The sequence below is a fragment of the Polistes dominula genome, unplaced genomic scaffold, assembly GCF_049000335.1.
Source record: "Polistes dominula isolate Pdom_NZ unplaced genomic scaffold, Pdom_raw_medaka contig_18, whole genome shotgun sequence".
NCBI lineage: Eukaryota > Metazoa > Arthropoda > Insecta > Hymenoptera > Vespidae > Polistes > Polistes dominula.
The window spans coordinates 2032657-2060641 of record NW_028301164.1 but is presented as its reverse complement, the minus strand read 5'-3'; the positions used below and the strand labels follow the sequence as shown (position 1 = coordinate 2060641).

The window sequence follows — 27985 nt, the reverse complement described above, 5'->3', positions numbered from 1 at the left end:
ATTTAAACTGAAATAATAATAGTTTAAAATGACAAAAAATACGACAATAATTATCTATAATATTATTTTATTTAAATAGATTGGTTTTAATTTGGGAAATTAATATATATATAACTTTCCCCTACCCACATATTAATTTCATCGCATTTTGTAAATAAATTTGTAAATAAATCGTATTTTGTAAATAAATGGTAATTAAATTTTCTAAATAAATGGTAATAGTATTTTCTAAATAAATTTGTAATTAGGTCGTATTTAACAGAAACAAATATTTCACTAATTAAATATTAATAATTATTTTCTACATATTTGTTTTTATTTTTATGCTTGTAGATAAAAAAGGAATACACAATTGTCAATTTTAAGACAAGATGAAAACATTGGTGAGCAGGGTGAATAACAGACAGACAAACGCGTTAAAATGAAAGAAAAAGAAACAGAAGAAAAGAAGAAGAAGAAGAAGAAGAAGAAGAAGAAGAAGAAGAAAAAGAAGAAGAAAAAGAGACGTCAAACGATTCGACGAATTCGGGCAGTGTGGGAAATCGGCCGGGGTATAAAACAGCTGATCACGAGCACCTTCGGCATCAGTTGCTTAACTCTACTCCTCTGTGACTGTTTGATACACGTAACTTCAACGCAACATGAAGGTAAGCGTACGAGATATCAAATCCTTTCCCAACAACATACCTGTTACAAATTCTTTATTACATCGTTCGACAAAGTCCGACAAATCGTGTTCAGTTTCCTTTCCAGTATCGTGACACGTGTGTGTATTTTTGTGTGTGTGTGTATATATATATATATATACATGTGTTGTTTCCTTTTTCGATTTAAATATAAAACGCGAATAGTTTGCATTATGATTTATTATAATTGTTATCTGATTTTAATATTTATTATTTCTATTTTATAAATTTAATTTAACCTTTTTATTCTTTGTTGTTTAGGAATACAAGTTATCCTAGTTTAAGTTATCAATTTTTAATACGTTTCTAATACTTTATTCAAAATTTTTTCAAACTTTAACATAAAACAGGTTTTCTCTTATATATATATATATATATATATATTTTTAAATTTGAATTCAAAGTTTGTGAGTTGTGTGTTTTGTAACGTTGTTTTACAATTAGTATCATCGAACGAAAAATGATTTTCATCTTTCAAACAATTCCGTGAAATCGTTCATCGTTCTTTTCTCATGTGTTGGTAATCGAAGTTTATTCGAAAAAAGAGAAGTTTAAAGAAAAGTTAGTGTATACCTACGCGTTTGTTTGACCGATAGATTAACTTAGAACCATGTCGGAACGTAAAATTCATGCGCAAATCGGATAAGGTGCTTCTCAGACTTTTGAAGGGAATTGAATCGATTACGTTCGAGTTTAAACCTCCTGTCTATCTTTTATTTCTTTCTTATTCTTTTTCTTAAAACTTTTCAACTTAAACGAGTATAATACTCTTCGTAGAACATTATTTTTTATTATTTTTCTCTATTGCTTTTTTCATCTCATCGATGTATCTTATTAATGTCGATATTCATGTCACAAATGTGACTAAAGTGAATGAAAAAAAAGTTAACGTTAACTCATACCATAATAATAATAATAATAATAATAATAATAATAATAATAATAATAATAATAATAATAATAATAATAATAATAATAATGATGGTTCTTAGTCTCGATTTATATTTAAAAATAAATTCAGAGTTAAATAAAAAGTAAAGGAGAACAAGTTTGAAGTGTATGCATATTTATTTAAAGTTTGATATTTTATTCATAAAATTTGAACGCGCGTTCATGTGATAATTGTAATTACCAATATTTAAACAACGAAATAAGACGAATAACAATTTTTTTTTTTATTATTTTCGTGGTATAAGTTAAGTTTAATATTGTTGGTTTTAATTAATTCCACAATTGTATTTGCAATTTATATTAATTACTTGCTTATATATATATTTATATTTATATTTATATTTATATTTAATAATAAAATATATTAAAATGTATATTAAATATATATTAAAAATATAAATTATATATATATATATATATATATATATATATATATATATAAATTATTTATATATAATTATAATTATATATATATATATATATATAATTATAATTTAATATATAGTTAATATAATTAATTATATGTTAAATAATAAAATATAAAAATATTAATATAATTAATGATATATTAAATATTAAATATAAATATAATAATTATATAACATATTTATTATATATAAAAATTAAAACATTTATTTTATCAAGAAATATTTTATAAGGAACGTCAATGAATATTATTTTTTTTTTCGTTTCTTTTTTTTATACTTTTTCGTTTCGTCCTTTTTTCCACTAATCAATAACGAAAGAGTTGACGAATTCGAAATCGAATAATACGTTTTTAGGTCGAAAGGATTTGAATATCGAAAGGACACGTTCGTTTGTTCGATTCGTCTAGCTCAGCTGTCTCAGCGAGTCGTTTATCTATCATTCTTTTTCTCTTTCTCTCTCTCTCTCACTTTTGGAACGTGTTTGTGTCAAACATAGAACAGGATCAACGAACGCAACTAATATTAGAAACGAATTTATCCAAAAGATTTTATTTTATGTGTCGTATTGCGAAAGAATACATTTGAAAGATATAATGATCGATATTTTACTTTAATGATCATTTTTTCAAGTATATATTTATCATAAATTTACATAACATTTACGTGTCTAAATTTGCAAAATACTTTTTATTTCTTTTCATTTTTTTTTCTTCTTCTTCTCCTTCTTCTTCTTCTTCTTCTCTCATTTTTTTCTTAAAAAAAAAAAAAAAAAAAAAAACATTTTTTATGCAACTAATAATTCTGATAAATTTTTTTAAATTCTGATAAAGATTTATCATTATGTGTAAATAATTGATTATTCGACAAATGTTTCTATACATCTATTCATTTGAAATATAAATGAATAAATGGATAAATTAAATATAATTTGATACGTTTTCTTTTTTCTTTATGTAAATGAAATGAATTCAATCAAAAGGCTTTCTTTAAAATAGAATTTTACTTTTGAAAAAGTTATTTTGATCAAATCAGATAAGATCACTCGTACACGTGTAATCCTATTTACATATAATTATGTATAAAGGGAAAAAAATATATTTTTTTATCGATCATTACCAATTCGATTTTAGAACACGCACGTGCAACTAATGAATAAATAATAAAGTAGATGATCATGTGATTATTAAAAAGAAACTTAGATTTAATCAATTACTTCAGTATAAGGATAATTAATTTATTTATATATTTATATATCAAGATATAAATATTAATATAAATATATAAATATATTAAATTTAGCATTCAGATTATTTTTTTTTTTTTTTTTTTAATCTTTGCCAATGTAATTTTTTAACAAGCATGCTACTAATAAATATATAATAAAATAAATATTAATTATTAAAAGGAAACTTGGATCAACTACTTGAGCATACAGATAATTAATTTATTTATATATTAATATTAACTAACAAAATATATTAAATTTAATATACGAATTTTTTTTTATTCATCTTTACCAAATTTGATTTTATAAAACACACATGCTAGAATTAAATATATAATAAAATAAATATTAATTATTCAAAAGAAACTTTAAATCAATTACTTCTATACACAGATAATTAATTTATTTTTTTATATATATAAAATAAAATATTTTTCATTTAATAATACGAATTCTTTCAATTGATCTTTGTAAATTCGATTTTATAAAACACACATGCTAGAATTAAATATATAATAAAATAAATAATAATTATTCAAAAGAAACTTTAAATCAATTAGTTGTATATACAGATAATTAATTTATTTTATTATATATATGAAAAATCAAATATTTTTCATTTAATAATACGAATTCTTTCAATTGATCTTTGTAAATTCGATTTTATAAAACACACATGCTAGAATTAAATATATAATAAAATAAATAATAATTATTCAAAAGAAACTTCAAATCAATTACTTCTATACACAGATAATTAATTTATTTTTTATATATATATATATAAAATAAAATATTTTTCATTTAATAATACGAATTCTTTCAATTGATCTTTGTAAATTCGATTTTATAAAACACACATGATACTAATAAATATATAATAAAATCAATATTAATTATTCAAAAGAAACTTCAAATCAATTACTTCTATACACAGATAATTAATTTATTTTCTTATATATATATATATATATATATATGAAAAATCAAATATTGTTCATTTATTAATACGAATTCTTTCATCAATCTTTGTAAATTCGATTTTATAAAACACACATGATACTAATAAATATATAATAAAATCAATATTAATTATTCAAAAGAAACTTATATATACAATAGATCAAAACAATAACTTGCTTATATAGATAATTAATTTATTTTATTATATATATATATATATATATATATATATATATATATATTGAAAAATAATATATTTTTCATTAAATAATGCGAATTCTTTCATTGATCTTTGTAAATTCGAATTGAACGTCAAGAATTGGACGTTTTATTTTACGCTCCTGTTAATCCTGAGAGGCTCTTACGTTCGTTTCCGATGATCAGTCGACAAAGAATGCTGCTCCTCGTAGCTCGAGGAAAACTCGAAAAGGAAAGGAAAGGAAAGGAGAGTCTCGAAGGTGTTCGAGAAGGAGTGAAATTTGTTCGCGAGAGTGAAAGGCGTTAGGAAGCTTCGTGGACCGTAATGGCGTCGATTGCATAATACGAATCGCGTGTGCACGAGCGTGAAAACGACGGATTGCGCGTGTATTTTTTTTTTCTTTATTCTTTCCTACATTATTTCTTATCTATTTTCTCTCTCTCTCTCTCTCTCTCTCGCTCTCTCTCTCGCTCTCTCTTCCTCTGCCTCTCTTAACTTTTCACTTTCTTTACTTTCTTGTATTCATTTATTTATCTTATTTATTTATGTATATATTTTTCTTATTGCTTTTTTATTCCTTGTTTTTCCTCTTCTATTTTATTTTATTTACAATTATATTTATTATATTATATTATTAGAATTATCATATTTATTAATTATATAATATAATAATTAATTTTTTTTTACGTATAATATTTATAAATAACGTATAATAATAATATTAATTATATTAAATTATTAGAATTAATAAAATTATATTCTAATATAAATATAATATAAATTTAATATAAATATAATTCTATATATATATATATATATATATATATATATATATATATATATATAATATAATAATATAATTTCTATATTACAATATAGTTATTTAAATAATTAAATTATAAAATGTTAAAGAAATTAAATATAATAATTAAATAATTATTATATTATTAATTTACGTATAATATTTATAATATACGTATAAAAATAATATTAATTATATTATAAATAATTTGAATTAATTAAATTATACTCTAATATAAATATAATATAAATTTAATATAAATATAATTCTATATATATACATATATAATAATATAATTTCTATATTTTACAATATAGTTTAATTAAATAATTAAACTATAAAATATTAAAGAGTAATTTTAAATATAAAAGTTATATAATTATTATATTACTAATTATATAATACAAATAATGAAATTTTTTGATCAATTCAAAAATCCCGAAAAATCGTATTAAATTATGATTTAAGAAAGTAGATGATAAAAAGATAATAGTAAAAGTGTTAACTCGTGGTAAATCATCTTTCTTCAAAGACTCTGGACAAGATATTGGAATATGGCTCAAGGCCAATGAAAGAAGAAAAATATTACGAATGGAGAATATTTTCCGACTACTCATTATACTCTCAACCTATATATGTATAGGTTGTATGTGTAAAAGAACGCGGTTGACGTATAGCAAAGCAAATATTAGCTTTTATAAATTTATAATACCATGGACCATAGGAAAGAATTAAAAATTGACGAATTTTTACTAACCTTGAACTGACAATGAGATGAAAAGTTATACTTCGTTTTATGTAACATTGTTTCATACACACATACAAAGATATATATATATATATATATATATATATATATATATATATATATATATATATATATATACATGAATGGATGTATTTTTTTTTTTCAAGAATTATCTGGTCCAACTCTTTTCATCTTTCATTTCTTTGTTTTTTACTTTTTCTCGTGGTCGTTGGGTCCAGTGACGTCGATTAAATTCGAGATAAAAACTTTTTGGCTGTGTTACTTATTGGAATAAACTTGTTCGTGGTCTTATAATCCGATTAACGTCAAACAACGAATGATTCAAGTAATTTCCTATTGCACTAAACTGTTGAATTCCAACGATTCGATATGGTTTTTATAAAAAAAAAAAAAAAAAAAAAAACAAACAAATTAGATAAAATTAATTTATCCACGCAATTTAATTGGAAAAGATTATTTTCAACATTTCTTAGAATAAAATTTAATATATATTGAAAGTATATTATATTATTGCTAAATAATTTATTAATGAGAATTATTATTCTCGAATAAAATACAAGAAAAATAGCTTTGAGCTAATAGTCAAAGAAAATAAAAAAACTTAACGAAAAATTGTTTATTTGACATAAAAAAAAAAAAAAAAAGATAAATTATACAATATGGTAAATTAGAAAATCTAATGAACATAAAATTGCTTTTAAAAAAAGAAAAACAATATACACTTATGTCAATTATTTATTTCATAAATGATCATTTAAATCGTTTGATCGATAAAAATGTATTTTATCTTAGTTAGAGAAAAAAAAGAAACAGAAAAATTTCCCAAGATTTCTTAGGAAACTTATGTCAATCAGTTAATCCAGGAAATGTTAATGGACTATTGACATTTTGATCATTGACGTTTTATCCTTATTTACTTTTGTTAGGTATGACTTACGCAAAGAAACGAGAAAGGATTGTCGTTTAACCACGTAATATATGTTGACTTTTATCTAGAAAATATATAAAAAGAGAAATAAAGATAGAAAAATAAATATATAATAAAAAAAAATAATATATAATAAAAATTACAAATATAATTATATAATATAATTCTAATAATTTAATATAATTAATATACGTAACATAATTATTATAAGTATATTATAATTATACGTAAATTAATTATTATATTATATAATTAATAATATAATAATTGTTAATAATATTATTAATATATATTTTATATTATTGTTTTATTTATTTTTTAATAATATTTATTATTATTATTGTATTTATATTTTATTATATTATTATATATATGTGATTTTAATTAATATGTAATTAAATAATATATAAATATAAAATATAATAAAATAGTATATAAATTATATATTATTATATATTTATACATTAAAATAATCTAAAATTTATTATAGAAAACCATATAAAATAATAATATAATATTATTATATATTTTACTATTAAATCTTATTATTTTTTTTGGCATACTAATAGAAATTTATTTTACGATATCATAAAAAGAAAAAAAGAAAAGAAAAAACCAAATTCGTTGTTTCTCTTTATTTATATTTTATTTTGTAATGGAGTATTTCCCCTTTGGGAAAATAGGAATGGAGTTAGTAGTAAGGTTTGCAGGTTAAATCGAGTAAACGGTGTCTTATTCGTGGAAAAGATCAACTCTCCTTCTCAAGGAGAAGAGATTACCGTTTTATAAAGAGACCATTTATCACCGACGCGTGTTGTGTTCACTCGTCCTACGAAATAAGTATTTCGCTAGGAGTTAGAAACGTTAGAAAATAGCAAACAACACGAGAGAGAGAAAAGAGAAAACTGTACAACTTAGTATAGTAAAAGATAGTATAGTATAGTTACCACACACAGCTTTCTCGTACGTCTCGAAGGTTGAACGTGGTGCAATGATGTCAAACGATTACGCACTTGGGGAACCCATTCCTGTATAATTCACAATTTCTATATCAAATTTATCTTTATTTCCCTCTCACCTTCATCCCTATATCCTCACGAGATAGATTGGTAATATTCCTTTTGTATAATTTATATCTCTCACGTGTATTTTTCTATTATCTTATTTCTTTTTTTGTTTTTCTTTTTTGTTTCTATCAATCGAAACGTAAAATTTATTTGATTCTATTGAAAGAATATATTTTATTCCTTTTTTTTTTTTTTTCAATAGGGTATTTTTTATTTTGGAATTATATATATATATATATATATTTAAAATAATTTATATATATTATTAATTTTATTATTAATATAATTATTATAATTATTATATATATTATATATTTAATATGAATTATATTATAATATAACTATATAATATATAATATATAATATATATAATATAAATTATAATATAATTAGAAAATAATAATAATAAAAATAAATAATATATAATAATAAATATTATATATTGATTTTATATTATCAACAATTTATAATTATAAATATATATATATATATATATATGTATATTTCGTATTTCAATAGGTTATTTTTTATTTTGCAATTAGAATAATTTTGTATTCGTTAATATAATAAATAAATAAGAATTAAATCTTAGGAGTTAAATTTTAAAATAATTTGAATACTTTGTTTTTTTAATAAAATTTTAGCTAAATTTGATAATGAATGATATATGTTATTTTACAATAAATAATAATGCATTATATATATTTTTGTTTTATATACAAATTATAGAGTATTTTAACGAATCATTGCATTTTCATAATAATTAAAATATTTGTACGCGTTAAAGGAGAATTGATGAAATAGAACAAAACAATAGTAAATGACAACATTGGTAAGAATATACTTTGTAATGTTTTGTATTTATTATTGTTTCGTCAAATGTAGGTCGCCGTAGTTTTACTTGGCATGCTCGTGTGTTACGTAGCTGCGGATAAATACACAACGAAATACGACAACATCGACTTGGACCAAATACTGAAGAGTGATCGTCTGCTCAACAACTACGTAAACTGTCTTTTGGATGTCGGCAATTGTACACCCGATGGAAACGAGCTCAAGAGTGAGTGTAGTTAAGATTTTTTTAAAAAACTTTTTACCTTTTATCCTACTCTCTCTTTCACTCTTACTGTCTTTACACATACATACGCATAAAACACGTATATATATATACATCTAAATGGTACAAGCTTTGTCGTGACAGCAGTTTAATGCAAGTTGTAAGAAAAAGGGCCAGCGGCTACTTCAGCCATTACTTTTTCTTACCATCAACGCGATCTACTATTATCTTTTTCTTTTCTTTATTTTCTTCTTTTAAAGTAATCCTATATATTATATCTTTCTTCCTTTTTTCTTCTTTTTAATAGAATTATTAGCAGATTTCTTTTTTTCTTTTTTTTTTTTTATATTTTAGAAACAAAGTTGACTCTTTACTTCAACTTTTTAAAATTCATTTATTAACGTAATGTCGTCAAATATATTTGACATTAATTTCGCGTATTTATCAAAAAGAAAAATAGTAATATTCAATTGAAATAATCATAGTTATTAATAATTTACCAAAGTACAATGCAAGACAATATAAATCTACGATTGCTAATAGTTTTTAATTTCATATATTGAAATAAGTAATTAACAATGATTAAAATTAACGCACGTTGACATATTATATAATTTATATAATAATATATTAATTATTATCATTAATATAAATATTAAAATTAATATATTAAGTTTACAATTATTAAAATTATATATTATATATTATAATATATATTTAATGATTTATTTAATATTATTTATAATTTAAATAATATTATATAATATATCTCAACGTTATTTATATATAAAAAATTGTATATATAATATCAAATATATAATTGACAGTACTGATAATATTTTGCTTGCATATATATATATATATATGACAAAAAAAGAACCCAAAACAAAAATCATTCAAATTACAATAATTTATCTATGATTTACTCTTTTCTTTTTAATATTTGTGTTCTTTCTTTACCATCATGAATTCTTCCTTATCCTTATCTATCCATCTTTATTCGATCCTTCCCAGTTTCCTGATCCTACCACTGTTCCCTGCTGCTTTATCGTAGGAATTCCGTAACTCTCCTCTTGCTCGCTTGCTCCCAAAGGACTCCTACTTTTCCAGATCCAATAAGCAGTGTTCTTTCTTCCTTTCCTTTCCTTTCCTTTCTTTCTTTCTTTCTTTTCATTCATTTCTTTCTTTTATTTCGATCTTTTCCTTGTTTTTTTTTGTTTTCTTTTTTTGTTACTCTACTTACCCGTTTTTCTATCTCTTTACAAAAACGAGCATGCTTTTTCCGTTCGTTCGTCCATCTTGTATTTTTATTTTTTATCTATGCTATCTACCTTCCTTCTTTCCTTCAATCCTTCCTTCTTTGTCCTTTGTATTCCTTTTGTTATCGGTTTCAACTGTTGAAACGAATCGCGTCGTGTAACCCTGTCAAATATTGGACGAGAGATCGTAACCGTGTCCGTGGTCAAAGTCGTGAAAGTAGGTCAGAGAAACGAGTAGTATACCGTTAAACCAACGCTGACCATCCAGAAAATTCGAGCCTCCAACTTCTAGACTCCTCCCTTCCTTCCCTCTCACTTTTATACATATATGTATGTGTGTATATATAGTTATGCAATAGGTATACCGGGTGAAGTATTTAAGAAAAGACCCCATACGAATATATCCAAGTTGTTAGTGATGGATAAGAAATTATACTTGACATAAGCTCAATTCATAAGAACGTGCAAATGCATTTGTTTAAATTGTACATTAATTTTCAAATTAATGAACATACCGGGTGATGTATTTAAGAAAGATCTCACACGAATACATACGAGTTGTTATTAGTGATAGATACAAAATTATACTTGACATAAGCTCAATTCATAAGAACGTGCAAATGCATTTGTTTAAATTGTACATTAATTTTCAAATTAATGAACATACCGGGTGATGTATTTAAGAAAGATCTCACACGAATACATACGAGTTGTTATTAGTGATAGATACAAAATTATACTTGACATAATCTCAATTTATAAGAACGTGCAAACGTATTTTAAATTGTTCATTGATACAATTGTTCACAATTGTTCGAAGAACAAATTTTAATACATATCTTATATCCCCTCTCTTTCCATTTTTACTTTTTCGATGACTCATTTGTTACGTTTTTAATTTTTCAAAATGAAATTATTTTCAACTCATTTGTTTCTTTAATTTTAATTTTTTTTTTTTTTTTTTATACAGATATAAATCTAGACAAATTTTTCTTTTTTTTTTCAATGCACATAATTAATTTGTAATCTATCTATTGAAAATAAAATAATTAATTCTATTTAAAATTTATGAATATTGGGATTAATCCCTTAAATTGCACGCTCGAGTTAACTCGAGCAGCGTTGTATTTTATGCTGCTATAAAAATTTTGATGAATTTCTTTTTACCAAGACAATGTTCTAAATTTTTTTTTTTTTTTTTTTTTACATAAAAAAATAATTGGTTTTTTTGGCAGGGTTTTTTTCAAAAAAATTGTGCGTTTAAGGGTTAAATAATGTCGGGGTCACGAAGCCATGTAAATTTTATTCTAAGACACACATCGTCACTCGTAACTCCAATGGTGTTATTTTAAATGTCTCACCCGGTATATACGTGTATATAGGTTTTAGAAGGATCTTGATTTTTCTTTCTTTCATCATCTTGAAACGCATCTTCTCGTTTTCCTTCGGGAAAAGACAGGAGAGTAGAAGACTTCTTCTCAGATTCCATTTGCCCCCTCCCCCTCCCCCCTAAGTTTTTCTCATTGCTAGCTAGCTAGGAATAGGAGAAACTTTACAAATGTAGAATAAGATAAGAAAGAGAAAGAGAAAGAGAGATAGATTTCTATTTATTTTGAAATGAAGTACATTCGATAAATTAAATATGCATTTAAATTAATACTAAACCATTTTCTCAGTTGTTTTTCTACTCTCTCTTATTTTTGATAATAATGAACATACGATATGTTTTTTAAATGATCAAAAGAAAAAAATCGGTTGAGAAAATAATAATAAAAAAAAAAAAAAAAAAAAAAATCATGTGTGCAAATCATACGTGTTCGAAGTGAAACCTTTTAAAACCAAGCTTCGAGAGAATGAGTTGAATGCAGAGTATCAGGAGTTAGATATCATTGTAGGGTTTATTTATTATAAAAAAAAAAAAAGAAAAAAATATTATGTGATTGATTTTCAAAAAAGTTCGATGAGTCTACGAAGAAATTAGTCAATGATCGGAGGACTCGTGCATTTAATAAAAAAAATTCAATGAGCTACGAAGAAATACGTCAATGATCAATGAGCATTCATTGACTGAACTTTTTGTAGACTCGTGCATTGGACGAATTTTTTCGTAACTCTTTGATTCTCATAAATTGAAAAAATTTTGTTCGTACATTCGTGCATTGATTAAATGTTTGTTATTAAACTCGTGCATTGATTGAATTTTTCGTGGATTCGTAAATTAAAAATAAAAAACAAATGCATATTGTTTTCTATTTCATTCTCTCATAGATTAAATCCTATAGATGAATATACGTTTGTTACTTTTTCTTTTTTTAGTACCATAGTTTTATCATTTTCTTTTTTGTTATCATGGATTTTCGTTCGCATTTTTTCAAATCTCTCCTATTGTAAGGAAGTTTTCACATCAAAAATTATTGGGTTGGCAGAAAAGTAATTTTGGCTTGCACCAATAGATTTGTACGTATTATGTTTGTTTCGTTATTCGTTTGTTAATGTTAGAATTTTGTTCATTTGAGGTTTGTTAGTTGACACTTTTAGGTTGTTATAGAAACAAATTCTGTGTAATTTTAAATGAACGTAAAAATATACAATTGAGTTTTATTTCATACTCGAAAACCGAAATTACTTTCTTGCCAACTTAATGAAAAAAACAAAAAAAAAATCATTAAAATATCTACTTTATAATATTAAAGGTTAGATAGATCGGTATTCTAGATATTTGAACTACTTTTAAAACCTATACTTAATATTATCGGTTTTAATAAAGTCGAGATATCTTTCTTAGTTTTTACTACATCCCACTTTCTCACATAACCTTCTAGCAACCACTAACACGATACCCATCTCATCCCCCAAGCATCCCCATGGATCCTAGGATCGAAAGGAATACGCGTGAATGTCCTTTTCCTTGAAATTTCCTTTTTCTTCTTCAACGATTATGTCGTTTCGGCATTCGTTTCTTCAACGAATCCGTTCGAGTGAATATAAAGAGGGAGACTTCGTTCCTTCGAGAGATCATAAAAAGAATTTTATTGCATCTACACAGACCTTGTATGTATACTTTACCATACGTGTATGTGGGGTAGAGGGAGGACTGGAGAGTACACACGTTTTATTCCAAAGATTTCGAGTTTTCCTTTCTTATCCTCTTTTTCTTTCCCTCAATCTCCTTTTTCTATCGTATTCTTTATTCTTATCTTTCTTTTTTTTTTCTTCTATTTGTCCTTTATTTCTTTTTTCCTTTTCTATTCCATATTTTATTTTTCTTCTTCCGTTTAAATCGTAGAAAATCTGTAGAAGCTTTGAAAATTGTGATTTTTAAAAAAGGAATATATTTATTAGGATTGTTCGAAAATAATATTATTATTATTATTTTTTTTTGTATTTTTTGAATGGAGTATACAAATAAAAGATTGTAGGTTTCAAGGAAAAATAAAACGAAATCCTAATGGAAAAAGTATGTATTTTAATTGAAAACTTAATACTGATAATATCAAGGATTTTTCTTTTTATTTTTTTATAATATTTTAATGTCAGAAATAGAAAATAATAATTCTTTAGTCATGATTGTAAAGATATATTTGGAAAAGGATAAGCAGAATAAAGTTGTCATATGATATCGTTATTAATATATATTATATATTTAATATAAATATAAAATCGTATAAATTATATTTGTATTATATTAATTTTTATTTTATATATATATATATAAATAACTTAATTTATTATCAAAGATAAATAATTTTCTTTTTGTATATTTTTCATTAACACCTATCTAACGATGAAAAGTATCCATTTTAAGATCTCACCGTTTAAATCATACAATCTACCTTTTTATTTGCCATCAGGAAGAAGAATCATCACGAAACTTAGTTAACTTTGAGAGTAAGACAGCTACTACTACCATCACCACCACCACCAACACCAACACCATCACCACCTAAAACCATCCCCTACTCATCCCCTAAACTTTTCGTCAAAGTTAAAATTTCTCTTACTCTACCGGTGTCTACGAGCAAATATTGAATATCTTCTTACTCTATTTCTACTTTTAAGACACGATCTTCTATTTCCCTCCCTCCCTTCCTTCCTCCCACCCCATTTTTTTTCTTCTTCAACTTCTTTTTATTCTTGTAAATATTTTCAAAAATGACTTTACAAGATTAATTCTCATTTTCACACCTTTTTATATTTCCTTTTTTACATTCTTTAACAAATAAAAGTCTTACTTTTACGCTCCCCTTTCCCCTCCTCCTCCTACCCCTCCCTTCCCCCCGCCCCCTGAACCCTTCACCTACAGCATAGCATTACTTTTTAATACATATATGAATAAATATTCATTAGGCTATGCGTTATTTACGAATTGCAAATCTTATTGTAAATTCGATTCTCCCCATTCTTACTTTTATCTTCCACCCTTTCACCCCATCGTTCGTGAAGACTTCTGAAAACAATCGCAACTGTAAGAGGATTTTCTTAGCGACGGAATATCTAATGAAGAAAATCCGATCAGCTTTTCTATCTTCCTTTTCCTCTTTCTCGTTTTGCTTTCCTCTTTCATTTCTCCATCTTCTAATCAAGTAACCTCGAATAGTGTTAAGTAAAGAATCAAATGATCAAACTTATCTAACAACATTAAAATTGTGTTTTTAAACGTGGTAACACGTTTTACCACGAATTAAAAATCAAATGACTTGAGTTAATTCAATACGAAAAATAAAAAAAAATAAAAAATAAAAAAAAGAAAACAAAAAAAAAGACACGAATAAAAAATAATCCAAATAAAATATAAAAATCGATAAAATATAAATTGCATGTACAATAAAAAAAAAAATAAAAAAAAGAAATAAAACTAACTCGTATTTATCAAAAATTACAATATAATAATTATGTTTAATTAATTTTTATAATATTAATAATGCAACAAATTAAATTACATTTTTTATTTGTTTATTTTTTTTTTTTTATTAATATATTTGTTTTTATGTTTTGATTAATATATTTGAAAAACTAACTCGTATTTATCAAAAATTACAATATAATAATTATGTTTAATTAATTTTTATAATATTAATTATGCAACAAATTAAATTACATTTTTTATTTGTTTATTTTTTTTTTTTATTAATATATTTGTTTTTATGTTTTGATTAATATATTTGAAAAACTAACTCGTATTTATCAAAAATTACAATATAATAATTATGTTTAATTAATTTTTATAACATTAATAATGCAACAAATTAAATTACATTTTTTATTTGTTTTATTTTTTTTATTTTTTTTATTAATATATTTGTTAAACATTTGATAGAGCTTTTTTAATAGATTGGAATAGATATAATAAAACGTACTTAAACAACTGTCCCATTTTGTCAAGTAACTAATTTATTAACTCAACCATACATCCTTTAGTACGTGATCCAATCAACGCTCCTAGCCCGTTGTGTTTTGTTAAATTAAGTATCTAAAAGTTGACATGGTCGAAAAAGGAAAATTTAAATAATAAAACAAACAACAAAGTCTAACAAAACAATGGCAAAAAAGTGAATGGAAAAAAAAATTTTTCCTCGTTGTTTTTTCTTTTCTTTATTTTTTTATTTTCTTTTATTGTATTTCATTTCATTTCATTTTATTTTATTTTATTTTATTTTATTTTATTTTATTTTATTTAAGTGTGTATCTATACACGAACAAGCGAAACATTGAAACATTTTTTTCGTTGCGTTCGAGATATAAAAAAAAGGGGGGAGAGGCAAGAGGAGAGGATGGGTTGTGGGAGGTAGAAAAAAAAAAGTAAAAAGAGTGAAATAGGAAAAAGAATTTAAAAAAAAGAAAAAAGAACCCCTCCCCTGAATATTACATTCCCGTATCGGGTATATGGCATAGTGCAGTAGTATTTCGTGTATGTAAATGTGAAAAACCCGATAGAGAAATGGAGATACGTATTTTTACACGGATTTATTTTCAATGGATCGATGAATTTAGGGTAATATCGTTATATCACTTCGTTAATCAATTTTATGTCACCCATTTCACCAAAGGTGTGTCCCACCACACCCTGTTCTACCTTTTTCACACACAATCGATACTCGGATCGAACGAAATTTTCTTCGATTTTCTAAACAATCATTTTCATTCACTTTAAAATCTTCTTTTTCCCTTAGCCCTGTTTTTTTTTCACCCCTATTATTTTCAATTTTATCATTGCAAAGTTACAATTTAATAAAAAAAAATAATTAATAATCAAAAAGTTTGTAATGAAAAATAATTTCTTTCGTTTTCAACAACATTTCTTCGTTTTTTCTTTTTTTTTTTCGAAAAAAATTGTTTTCAAAATTGCTTTCGTAATCCACTATTTTATATACCCCTCCCTCTTCAGCAACCCTTACTATACTTCCACGTTTCTATTGTATTATTCGAAAGGTACGAAATTTCTTACGTTTTCAAAAAAGTATCTTTCCTTTTTCGCAAACGATCATTTTCAATTCGCAATTTAATTCTTTTACAATCGAAACCTTTTACATCAACAAACTAACCACCTCTTTTTCCATGACCCCCTCCGCCCTTTTTTTCGATTCCAGCATTGAAAAGTTTACATTACGGTTTTTTCGATTGAAACCCCAAAAATAATAAAAATGACAAAATAACATTCTTTCATTTGTTGTTGTTTTTTTTTTTTTTCGATACGATGAAAGAAAATTTTCGTGATGCATATTTTCACTATAAAGAAAAAATTCAAATATAACAATTTACATTTAAATAATAGACAGATATTTTACACGCAGATCAAAAATTTCTAATTTTTATTTAATAATTAGCCTAAACAATATATTTAATATTTTAATAATTGAAAACAATTTAATAATTAATGTATTTAATAATTGTTCGGTTAAAAATTTTTCTTTTTTTCTTCTTCTTTTAAATTACTATTTCCTATTATTTTTATGACTTTAATTTAGAACAAAAATGTTTGATCAAAAGTTGAATCAAAAGTTATGTTCAAAATAAAGATGACAATGTTGCAAAGAACAATACATTGATTATAATAAATCGTAGTATATACTTTTCAGTATCCCTAATATATATTCTATAAAATTTATTCTAAAATTATATTTAAATTGATTTATTTTTAATGATAAAAGAAAGATTTCATTCAATTAAATACAAATAATTTTTATATATTTAAAAATAACTGACAAATTAATATATTTAATAATTATTCAATTTAATATTTTTATTTTTTTTTTTTTTAAATTACTATTTCCTAATATTTTTATGACTTTAATTTAGAACAAAAATGTTTGATCAAAAGTTGAATCAAAAGTTATGTTCAAAATAAAGATGAGAATGTTGCAAAGAACAATACATTGATTATAGTAAATCCTAGTATATACTTTTCAGTATCCCTAATATATTTACAATTTGAAATAATTAAATAATAATAGTAATAATAATACTAATAATAATACTAATAATAATAATATATTATTATTAGATTTGATGGGGACATGTTTCAATTGTTTGTTCGATACGTCTCAAAATTTAGGTAACGTTTGTGTTAATGCAGTGTTGTTAAACGTAATATTTTGTAAAGCGTGTGATCGTGCAAATGTTTATTGTTCCTTGACGAAACGGAAAACGGGGTACAAGCTATTATAATAATGCAGAATCGTTATCTCTATAATTATGCTAATATCTTTGGAGGATAAGCGAGCCGTGACTATTCGATCGTATAAATATTCAAATATTCGACATACTATTCACATTGACTCATGCCCGCGTTAATACACGTTTATATATATATATATACGTATATCGCACATATAAGAGTGTACGTAGGACACACACACACACACACATATATATATATATACAAACGTAAATTCTATTACGTATCCCGGTTATTCAAATTTCATTTGTCAGACGTGCAAGCGATCCATTCGAACGTTCGGGGCTGGTCCTTATACGTAGTTATATATATATGTATATACGTTTATACGTATAAGCAATACATATATATATATATATTCATCTCAACATGCATACGTAACTTAACTGATTTACCTTTATCACGTTGAATTTTTTTTTATTTTGTTTCTTTTTTCGCTTTTTTTTTTTTTTGTTCTTTTATCCGTCCTATATTTTTTTAGATTTTCTGTGTTCTATTTTTTTTTCTTATTCTGTTATTTCATTCCCTTATCTGATTCAAATACAAAACGAAACTCGTAGGTCTCATTGGTAATTTAGAAAGATTTTTTTCTGGTTTTTTTTTTTTTTTTGATTTTTTTTTTTTTACGAATAATCGTATTACTTTTTCCATGGTTTAAACGTATCGTCAGATAAAATTCAAATATTTTTCCGTATTATTCTTTTCTTCGTTTAGTAAAAAGAAACGGGGGATTAAATTACAAATCTTTAAGCATTTTTTTTTTTTTTTTTTTTTTTTTTTTTTTAATTTGTTTCATTTATTTTTGTAAACGTTGGATAAAGATATTTTTGAACTATTACGAAACGAATGGGTGAAACTGATTATTGGATAATTATATCAATCATCAGTCATTTACATAATTTACGAGAAAGACAGGTAATAATATAAAAAAAAACAAAGAAACCCCCCTTCCCCCCACCAAAAAAAAACACAAGCTGTTTATGTGGCCTTACTCGATAAAACATTCCTGTATATAATTAAAAACAACGAGATGCGAATATATATTTAATTTTTTGTTATCTCTCACTCCCTCTCTTCTTCCCTCATCTCTACATATTCGTTTTTGCATGAAACGTATATTTAAACAAAACAAAAACAAACAAACAAAAATAAAAGAAAAATTGTTTCTTTCTCTCTCTCTCTCTCTCTCTCTCTCTCTTTTGCGGTTTTTTTTTCTTGGATTATATTCGTCAGATTTCCAAGAATCAAGAAACACATAATGTGAGGGTAAAATTTTTCATTAAAATTTGCATAAGAAATTATTGAAAAATATCATACATTTGATATTTGATTGAAATAATTGAATAATTGTTTTTTTTTTCTTATTGCTGTAATTTTGTTTTCTTCATTAAAATTTTTACATACAAAATTATTGAAAAATATCATATATTTGTGATATTTGATTGAACAATTGAATAATTGTTTTTTTTTTTTTTTTTTTTTTTTTTATTGTTTTAATATTTGTTCTTCTTTTTTGTACCAACACACTGTTTGGTTTTCATCGAATGAAATATATCTATGTACGTTAGTATGTGTTTCAGTTGGTTTTTCTCTGAGAAAATTTAGGTTGGATATTTGAGAGCTTTTCTATCTTACTCTTTCAATCTCTCTCTCTCTCTCTCTCTCTCTCTTTCTCTTTCTCTTTCTTTGGACGTTGACCAACAGTAGGAACACCGAAGTACTTCCCTGGTAAAGAGTAAGTCGAGCGACTGGTGCAAATGACGGTAAGGATAGAAAAAAAAAGTCGAGTGATTTTTGGATAGTAGAAGAAAGGTGTACTTGAAAGGAACAGGGGGTTGGGGATTAGGGGTTGATAGATGCAAGAACAGTTAGAAGTTTAGTTATAAAAAACATACAAAAAATCTATCCTTTAAATTAGGACAAATTAAGGACACCACTTGTACAAAGTGTTAACCCTAATTTCTCGAATCTGACGAATAATTTTTCTATTTTATTTTCTACCCCCTTTTTTTTATGTATTTATACTCCAGAAACGTAATCTTATCGCAAGATAACAGGGGTGGTAGGGAGAAATGAAAGTCAGAAAGAGAGAAAAGAGATTCTTTGAAGAAAAAAGGGTTGAAAAGAAGATTCATTGGAAAAAACAAAATATGATAACAGCTGTTGTAGGGGGGTTGTTCGATAGGGGAAAGAAGACGTTTACTTTCACTTGATGTTTACCCCACGTATTTGCAAGGAAACGTTGATCTTTCCTGTTTCCTTTAAATCTGAAATAAAATAAATAGAAACTTTAGCACTCCTTTAGAATCAGAGGGAAAGGTGGGGGGTAGGAAAGATTAGAATAATATTTTTTTTTAAGTATAGAAATATAATATGTAAAATGTATATTTTATTTGATTATAAATCAATCATTAACTTACTTACGCATGTATATTTCAATATTCTTTTTATTTTCTTCTATTTTTTCTTTCTTTTTATTTGTCAGTATAAATAATTATTTATCATTGATATTGCAATTATTTATGCAATTATTATATCCATGATAAACGTCCTCGCGAGTAGTAGAAAAAAAACTCGTATCGTTACATAAATGTTATTTATACCTTATAAAAAATAAAAAAAAAAATAAAAATAAAAACAGAAAAAGAAAACCAAGAAAAGAAACAAAAAAAAAGTCCAGCGAACAAGTCAAAAAAAAAAAACAAAAAAATAAAAAAAATAAAAAGAGGAATTGTTTATGCATTTATGCTAGCAATATTTGCATATATTAATTTTAACTGTTGTTATTATATAACTCGATATAATACATGTTGACATACATCCACACACACACATCTATTTATATATATATTTTATTATATAGAACTTATGGCACAGTTAAACGTTGATTTACTTCGAATAAATACGTGGACATTTTTAGTAGCAATCCGACTCCTGTGGTAGTGATGGTAGCAGTGGTGGTGGTAACCGATCGATGAGTGCAATTTTTTCGCAGTTTTCTTTCGCTAAAAAATACGAACGATAGTTGAGCAAAGAGAGAGAGAGAGAGAGAGAGAGAGAGAGAGAGAGAGAGACATATATATATAAAAAAGAGAGAGGGAGAGACATATAAAAAAAAAGATAGAGAGAGAGACTAGTTCGAAAAATGAACGGGAACGTTGTACAGGGTGAGAGATGAGCAAGGGGGGTTGTTGGAGGGGGAAGGATAAGGGTAGTGAGTGTTCAACGTACAGTAGTAGTGCGAATCGGTTTACAAAATAATCGAAAGCATCGATTCGGTATATGCATATACATATACATATACATACATACATACATACATGTATATATGTATGCATGTATTCATGTACGATGCTATGAACACAAATTTAAAAAAAAAAAAAGAAAAAAAAGAAAAAAAGTGAGAGAGAAAATTTTCTATGAGAGTCCAGCCAATAGGAACGCACGTGAAATGCGCATTCGTTTTTATCCTCCCCTCTTTCAACCCTCGTGCGGGCGGCTTCCCTTTTCAAAGATCCCTCTCATAAATTCTTCATTGTATTCGGGACAACGCGCTACGTTTCTATTCCTCTTTTTACCCTTATTCCTACTACTACTATTACTACCTATCTCCCTTTCTTTCTTCCATTCCACCCCCTTACTCCCCCTATCAAGGTACCCTATCTTACATTTAACTATTCTGTTCGTGAACATTCGTGAAATTCTTACGAAACTCTACACAATGATGTTCGATAATTTACTCACCCTTCTTCTTAATTTCCATCTCATACTTCCCCCCCCCTCTCCCCACTTCTCTGCTTCTCCCCCTACTCCCCCCCCCAACAACTTTCTAGAACTCTTAGTTAACAGATTTGATCAGTTTGGAATTTTGGGTGTCGTTAAATAGTCATTTTAGGAATAGCTGTGCAATGGTTGTTGGGTTCTAGGTATTCAAGATTTATTTGTAAACTTATAATCATGAATTACATACCTAAGTTGTAATATTGTTACTTTGAGTTGCTAGTTTTTGTATTTGGAATTTATATTTTTGTTAGGATAAGGGTGTAATAGAGTGTTGTAGTGGGTGGTGGTGGGTGGTAGACTAAATTGGTATTTCAAATTTTTATTTGTAAACTTATAATCATGAATCACATACCTAAGTTGTAATATTGTTACTTTGAGTTATTAGTTTTTGTATTTGGAGTTTGTATTTTTGTTAAGATATGGGTATTTTGTATTGTAGTGTGTGGTGGTGGGTGGTAGAGTGAATTGGTATTTCAGATTTTTAATTATAAATTGATAAACATTGATAAATCTTATTTCCAGTTTTTATAATTTTTTTTATTTTAAGTTTGTATTATTTTAAACAAATTAACTAAATGTGTAAAGTATTTAAATAAATTTGTTCTTTAAATTTGTTCAAATGAAATTTATTGTAACATTTAATTAGGATAATAAAAATAAATAGTTTATAGTAGATGAATAGGAGATGGTTGTTTTGACGTATGATTTCTTTCGTGTCTGATATTTCTGTATGTTTGTTTGTTTGTTTGTTTCAGAATCTTTACCTGATGCATTGGAAAACGGTTGCAGCAAATGCAGCGAAAAACAAAAGGCTGGTAGTGAGAAGGTCATCCGTTATCTTATCAATCAGGTACATTCACCTAAATTTTTGTCACCCTTTTATTAGGTTTATTAAAGTATAAATGAAACAAATTGTGAAACAATTGTTCGTCATGATTAATGCAGTTGGGTTAGCGAGAGAAGAAGAACTGGGTTATATGAAATCGTGTTGTTTTAATTATAAACAAAATTATCAGTTTGATTTTTACAGATTTGTCAAATTATTATCAACATTTTTTTTTTATAAATTGTGTAATTACTTTAATTAGAAAAATAAAATAACATGATACTCTGATAAGAAATCATTAAAATTTTCAATTTTAGATTTGTTTGAATAATTTAATTTGGAAAATTTTAATAATCAATATAATAATTTATTTTATTTGAATGAATTTGTTTTATTTGAAATTTTTTTATTTGAAAAATTTTGTTTTATTTGAAAAAATATACATTCGTTTTTTTTTTTTAATAGATTATTTTTTATTTTGGTATTACATATATTTTAAATAATATATATATATTATTAATTATATTATTAATTAAATTTTTAATATCTAATTATTATATATTATTATTATATTAATAACTTATAATTATAAATATATATTTCGTATTTCAATAGGTTAATTTTTATTTTGCAATTAGAATAATTGTGTATTCGTTGATATAATAAATAATTAAGAATTCAATCTTCGAAGTTAAATTTGAAGATAATTTTAATACTTTGTGTATCGTAGTACCAAAGTAGTAGTCGTGTACCAAATGACCACTTTAAAATAAAAAATCTTGTGTGTTAGTATTAATTAAAAAAAAAAAAAAGAAAAACAAAACACAAACAAAATGTAATGTAGATTAAACGATGAAATAAATGATTCAAGACGGTATGTTAGATAGATGTTAAAATTTGCATAAACATTTGTTCGAAGAAGGAAGAGGGAGGAGGAAGGGGGGTTAGGTTGGTTGGTAGGAGGGTATTTCGAACTATGAGAAATATAATCTCATGGATTCGAATGCATTTTGGGAAATGCCTAGAGAAAGTTCAACGGTTGTCCAAGAGTTTAGTCCAAGGAATCTGTAGATACGTGTTTCGAGTTTATCGTTGAGAATATTGGTGTTAGGGATATACCTTGTTGTGACTTGTTATACTACCTCACTCTTCTAGTTGCTACGAAAATCGTGATCGGAGTGATAAAACGTAGAAAATTCTCTTTCTATTTCGTAACAAATCGATGTTTTTTTTCCCCCTTCTTTTCTTCTTTCTCTTTTTTTCTTTCTTTTCTTTTCTTTTCTTTTCTTTTCTTTTCTACTTTTACGGTGTCAACAGTAGGCGAGTAACAAAGTAATCCTTTCAAATACGCGAACATAATATCACTAGAATATCACTAGATCAAATACACGAACAACATATTTTTCAAAATGCATCATTTGTGATTCGTAACGCGAGAATTATGATTGCCATTCAATTATTTATTCAACGTTGAAATGAAACGAACGAATTAAAAATTTGTTAGAGCAATTTTTGTTTATACTTCGCTTTCATAATTTTAGACGAGATAAATATTTGATTAGAGATTTTATAATTCGCAAATCGTTATCTACGAAGAAGTAGATTGTAGATGAAAATAAATTCACAAGGGGTAGGAAAGTAAAGGGATGACGGGAATTAGATAAGGGTAGACGGGGGGAATGGTATATATAAAATCCACGAAAGTTCATAAACCAACCCCCACTTTTTGCCATCATATTTCGCATTTTATTCGACCTCGATATAAAACTGGTATAAGAAAGGTAAAAAGAAGGGGTGAGTAGGGATTAGAAACAAAGGTAAGAATAAACTGTTCGTAAATATTAATTATTAATATTCTAATAAATATTTATATAGATATATATTTAAAATAAGTCATATTTAGTTAATTGTATCAATTATAGTTAATTTATATATTATATTAAATATAATATATATATATATATATTTTATTATATTATATTATATATAAATAAATATATAAATATATTAATAAATATATTATTTATTAAAAATAAATATAATTATTGAATTTTTTTTATATAGATTATATGTGTTATATGTATATGTATAGAATTCTAAAGAATTTATTTATTAAAACGATTTATAATCGAGTAAAAAGTAAACGATATCTTCGTGCATTGATTCTAATATAAAATTAATAAAATATTCTTTTCTTTTTTGATGAATAATAAATTTTTCCTTTATAAAAATAACAGTATATTCAATTAATTTTAATCGAATAAGACTGAATTTTTATTTCCGATTAAATGCGTTACATTTTCCATAGAATTCGTAGAATTGTTAATTAATAAAAATTAATTTGATTACTTTATCACTTCATTTTTTATACAGAGATTTATTTTATAACTTATAAAAAATTCATATTTATTTTAATCCACATTGTTTCGTAAGATATCGTTTTATATCTGTTTTATCGAATGATGTATTGAATTTTTTATTTAAACATTTACATGTGTGCATTTATTTTTTTAATTTAATTGTAATATAATTATTTCTAACATTTCAGCGACCAAAATTGTGGGAAAAATTGTCTAAGAAATACGACCCAACTGGCGAGTTCCAAGCTAAATTCAAAAACGAGGCGGAAAAGCACGGAATCAAATTGTAAATACGATCAAATTTTATTTACCAAATATTAATTAAATTTGATCGTTAAATCAGAAAAATTGGAAGTCGTAAAATTTTTTTTTTTTTATTGTTTTTATTTTTTATCTTCTTTTAAATTTTATATTTTTCGTTGTACTTATTATTATCTTTCTATCTCTATCTCTTCTATTACTTTGTTTTTGTCTCTTTTACAATGTTTATTGTATTCTCTTTTTGAAAATGTTGTTAAATAAATGATGCGTTTCAGTGATTTATAATCGTCGAATTTAAACAACCGAAATGAAAATAAAATAAAACGTGGTTCTTCGTCTTATTATTTTCTTCTTCGTCATTTCTCTGAAGAGATTTATATATATATTTTATTAAACAAAAAACAAAAAATAAAAAAAAATGTATAAAAAATGAATCGTACTCGTTGTTTTACAACTGCAATTGTTTGTTATAACCGAGTAATTCCCTTTATTTTTTTTTTTTTAAATCACATGTAATATACTTTCGTGTTCATTGTACGTCATTGCTAAAAAAAAAGAAAAAGAAAAAAAAATAGAAAGAGAAAGGGTCAGTCAGCAAGGATGGTTTTCAAATGCAAAAAACCCTTTCGTTTGTATCTTTTTCTTAAAAGGTAGGGAAAATTAAAAAAGCAAATAAAAAGACAATTTCTGTGAACTCGGTATGGCTGAAATTAAATTTTTTTTCCACCCCCTCCCTCAACCCTTTAACTGAGAATGATCTTTGAAATCGAGCCACGATCTTGCCACGACAAAAATCTTATTTAACGTGGAAACAAAGGAACGTCCTTTTAAAAGGGTACGGAAAACCAATAGGAAAAGTTTTTTATTCTCTTGTATTTTCCTTCCCTACTTTTCTTTTTTTTCTTTGTTTCTTCTCTCCTAGGTATCTTTCTCCATTTCCTTTTTTCCTTTTCTTTCTTTTTTTTTTTTTTTTTTTTTTTTACTTACGACAAACGCATACGAATGTTCACATTGTCGCAGTATAAAATCGTAACTACTACTGGTTACCGTTTAAAGTGAAAATGAAAACGATGTTTGTATGAAAATAGGTCAATGAAAACACTTGATTTACATGTGCATGTGAAAAATTATACAAATTTAATAATTAATTTATATTTTATGATGAATCAATATAATATAATAATCATGGAGAATATAAAAACTAATACTTCCTCTCTTTTTTTGTATGTAAATTTTATTTTCAGCAATATAACACAAAAGAAAATCAAAATCAAAGTATACAACGATAGTTTAAACGTGTATTTATTGCCAAGTTGCATTTAATTAAGTGCATTACAACGATGATTGTACACACGTTTACAAAATTAATGTAACAGTTACCTGATAACGATGATAAGACGTGTTAAGTATAATTAAGATTTTTTAAAATAGAACGATTAATATTATTATAATTATATAATAACAATAATAATAATAATAATAATAATAATAATAATAATAATAATAATAATAATAATAATAATAATAATAATAATAATAATAGTAATAATATTAAATTATAGTATTTATTATAATTAAATATTATTTTAATTTATTTTATATACTATATTAAAATATATATTATTTATATAATTGTAATATATATTAATATTATTTTATTATAATATTATTATGTTTTATATATATATATATATATTATTATATTATATTAATATTATAAATTATAATATTTATTATAATGATATAATTATAACGTATATTAATACAATTACATAATCATATACTTCAATTAATAATTAATCTATCTTTATTATATTTTTTTTTTTTACAAAATTTGTCTTTCAGTATAAAATAAATAAAAGAAAATTGTAAAATTTAACAAACATTGAAAATATATTTAACAAAAAGTATGTTCAAAATTTAACGAGGAATGAAAAATTATCAAAGAAACATTTTGATTTTCTTTTTGTACGTGGATATGTCCGTGTGTATGTGTTTGTCTGTGCGTATGTGTTTTATTTGAGCATTTATTTTTTATTTTTGTTATTTTATTTATTTATTTTTTGTTGTTAGTTGGTTTCCTTGTTACATCATACATCACGATCTCTTCTAGCTGTGTACTTTTAGTCCTTTTATCCAGAAAATGCGATGTTTGTACACTAGTCACGGTCGACAATAATTTATTTCTGACCGCGGCAGCCTCTCCTAGCTTTCAAAGTACGTTCTCTTTCTAACATATACATAGAAAGACATGTATAGACACACACAAACACGCATACATAGATATAAGTATAAGTATATCTATACATAGATACTTTCGTTCTATCTCATTCTCTTTCTCTCTTTCGAAAGCAGTTCGACACTTCGAAAGAGATAAATCTAAGTACAATGTCGAGAAAAGTTTCACGCGAAAGGCAGAAGTTTGAAGTACGAAATGTCACCCTTGAGACCACCCTCTTAATTTCCTGACGTTGTCTCAACCAACGAAAATATGTATGCATCTTTTTCATTCTCTCTCTCTTTCTCTCTCTCTCTCTCTTTACATAAGTACTTACTTAACTTATGTATACTCTTTCTATGTATGTGGGTGTGTATTGTATATACGGGTCTATCTAAAATCATTATACACACACACACATACACATAATTTAATTATCTATATGAATTATATAATATTTTGAAATATTTTCATTTCGAATGAAAATAATTAATTCATTTCAATTTGAAAATTATTTATGATTTTACT

The 27985-nt window shown here is 24.7% G+C and overlaps 1 protein-coding gene across 1 annotated transcript; it reads left to right on the top strand.

Annotated features, from left to right (window-relative positions):
- The first annotated feature begins 489 nt into the window (after nt 1-489).
- On the top strand, nt 490-25517 carry LOC107068616 (Ejaculatory bulb protein III). The gene is made up of 4 exons (XM_015325243.2): nt 490-647; nt 8904-9078; nt 22548-22642; nt 25167-25517. The coding sequence occupies exons 1-4, from the start codon at nt 642-644 to the stop codon at nt 25266-25268; spliced, it is 378 nt and encodes a 125-aa protein (XP_015180729.1). The 5' UTR covers nt 490-641; the 3' UTR covers nt 25269-25517.
- The last annotated feature ends 2468 nt before the right edge of the window (nt 25518-27985 follow it).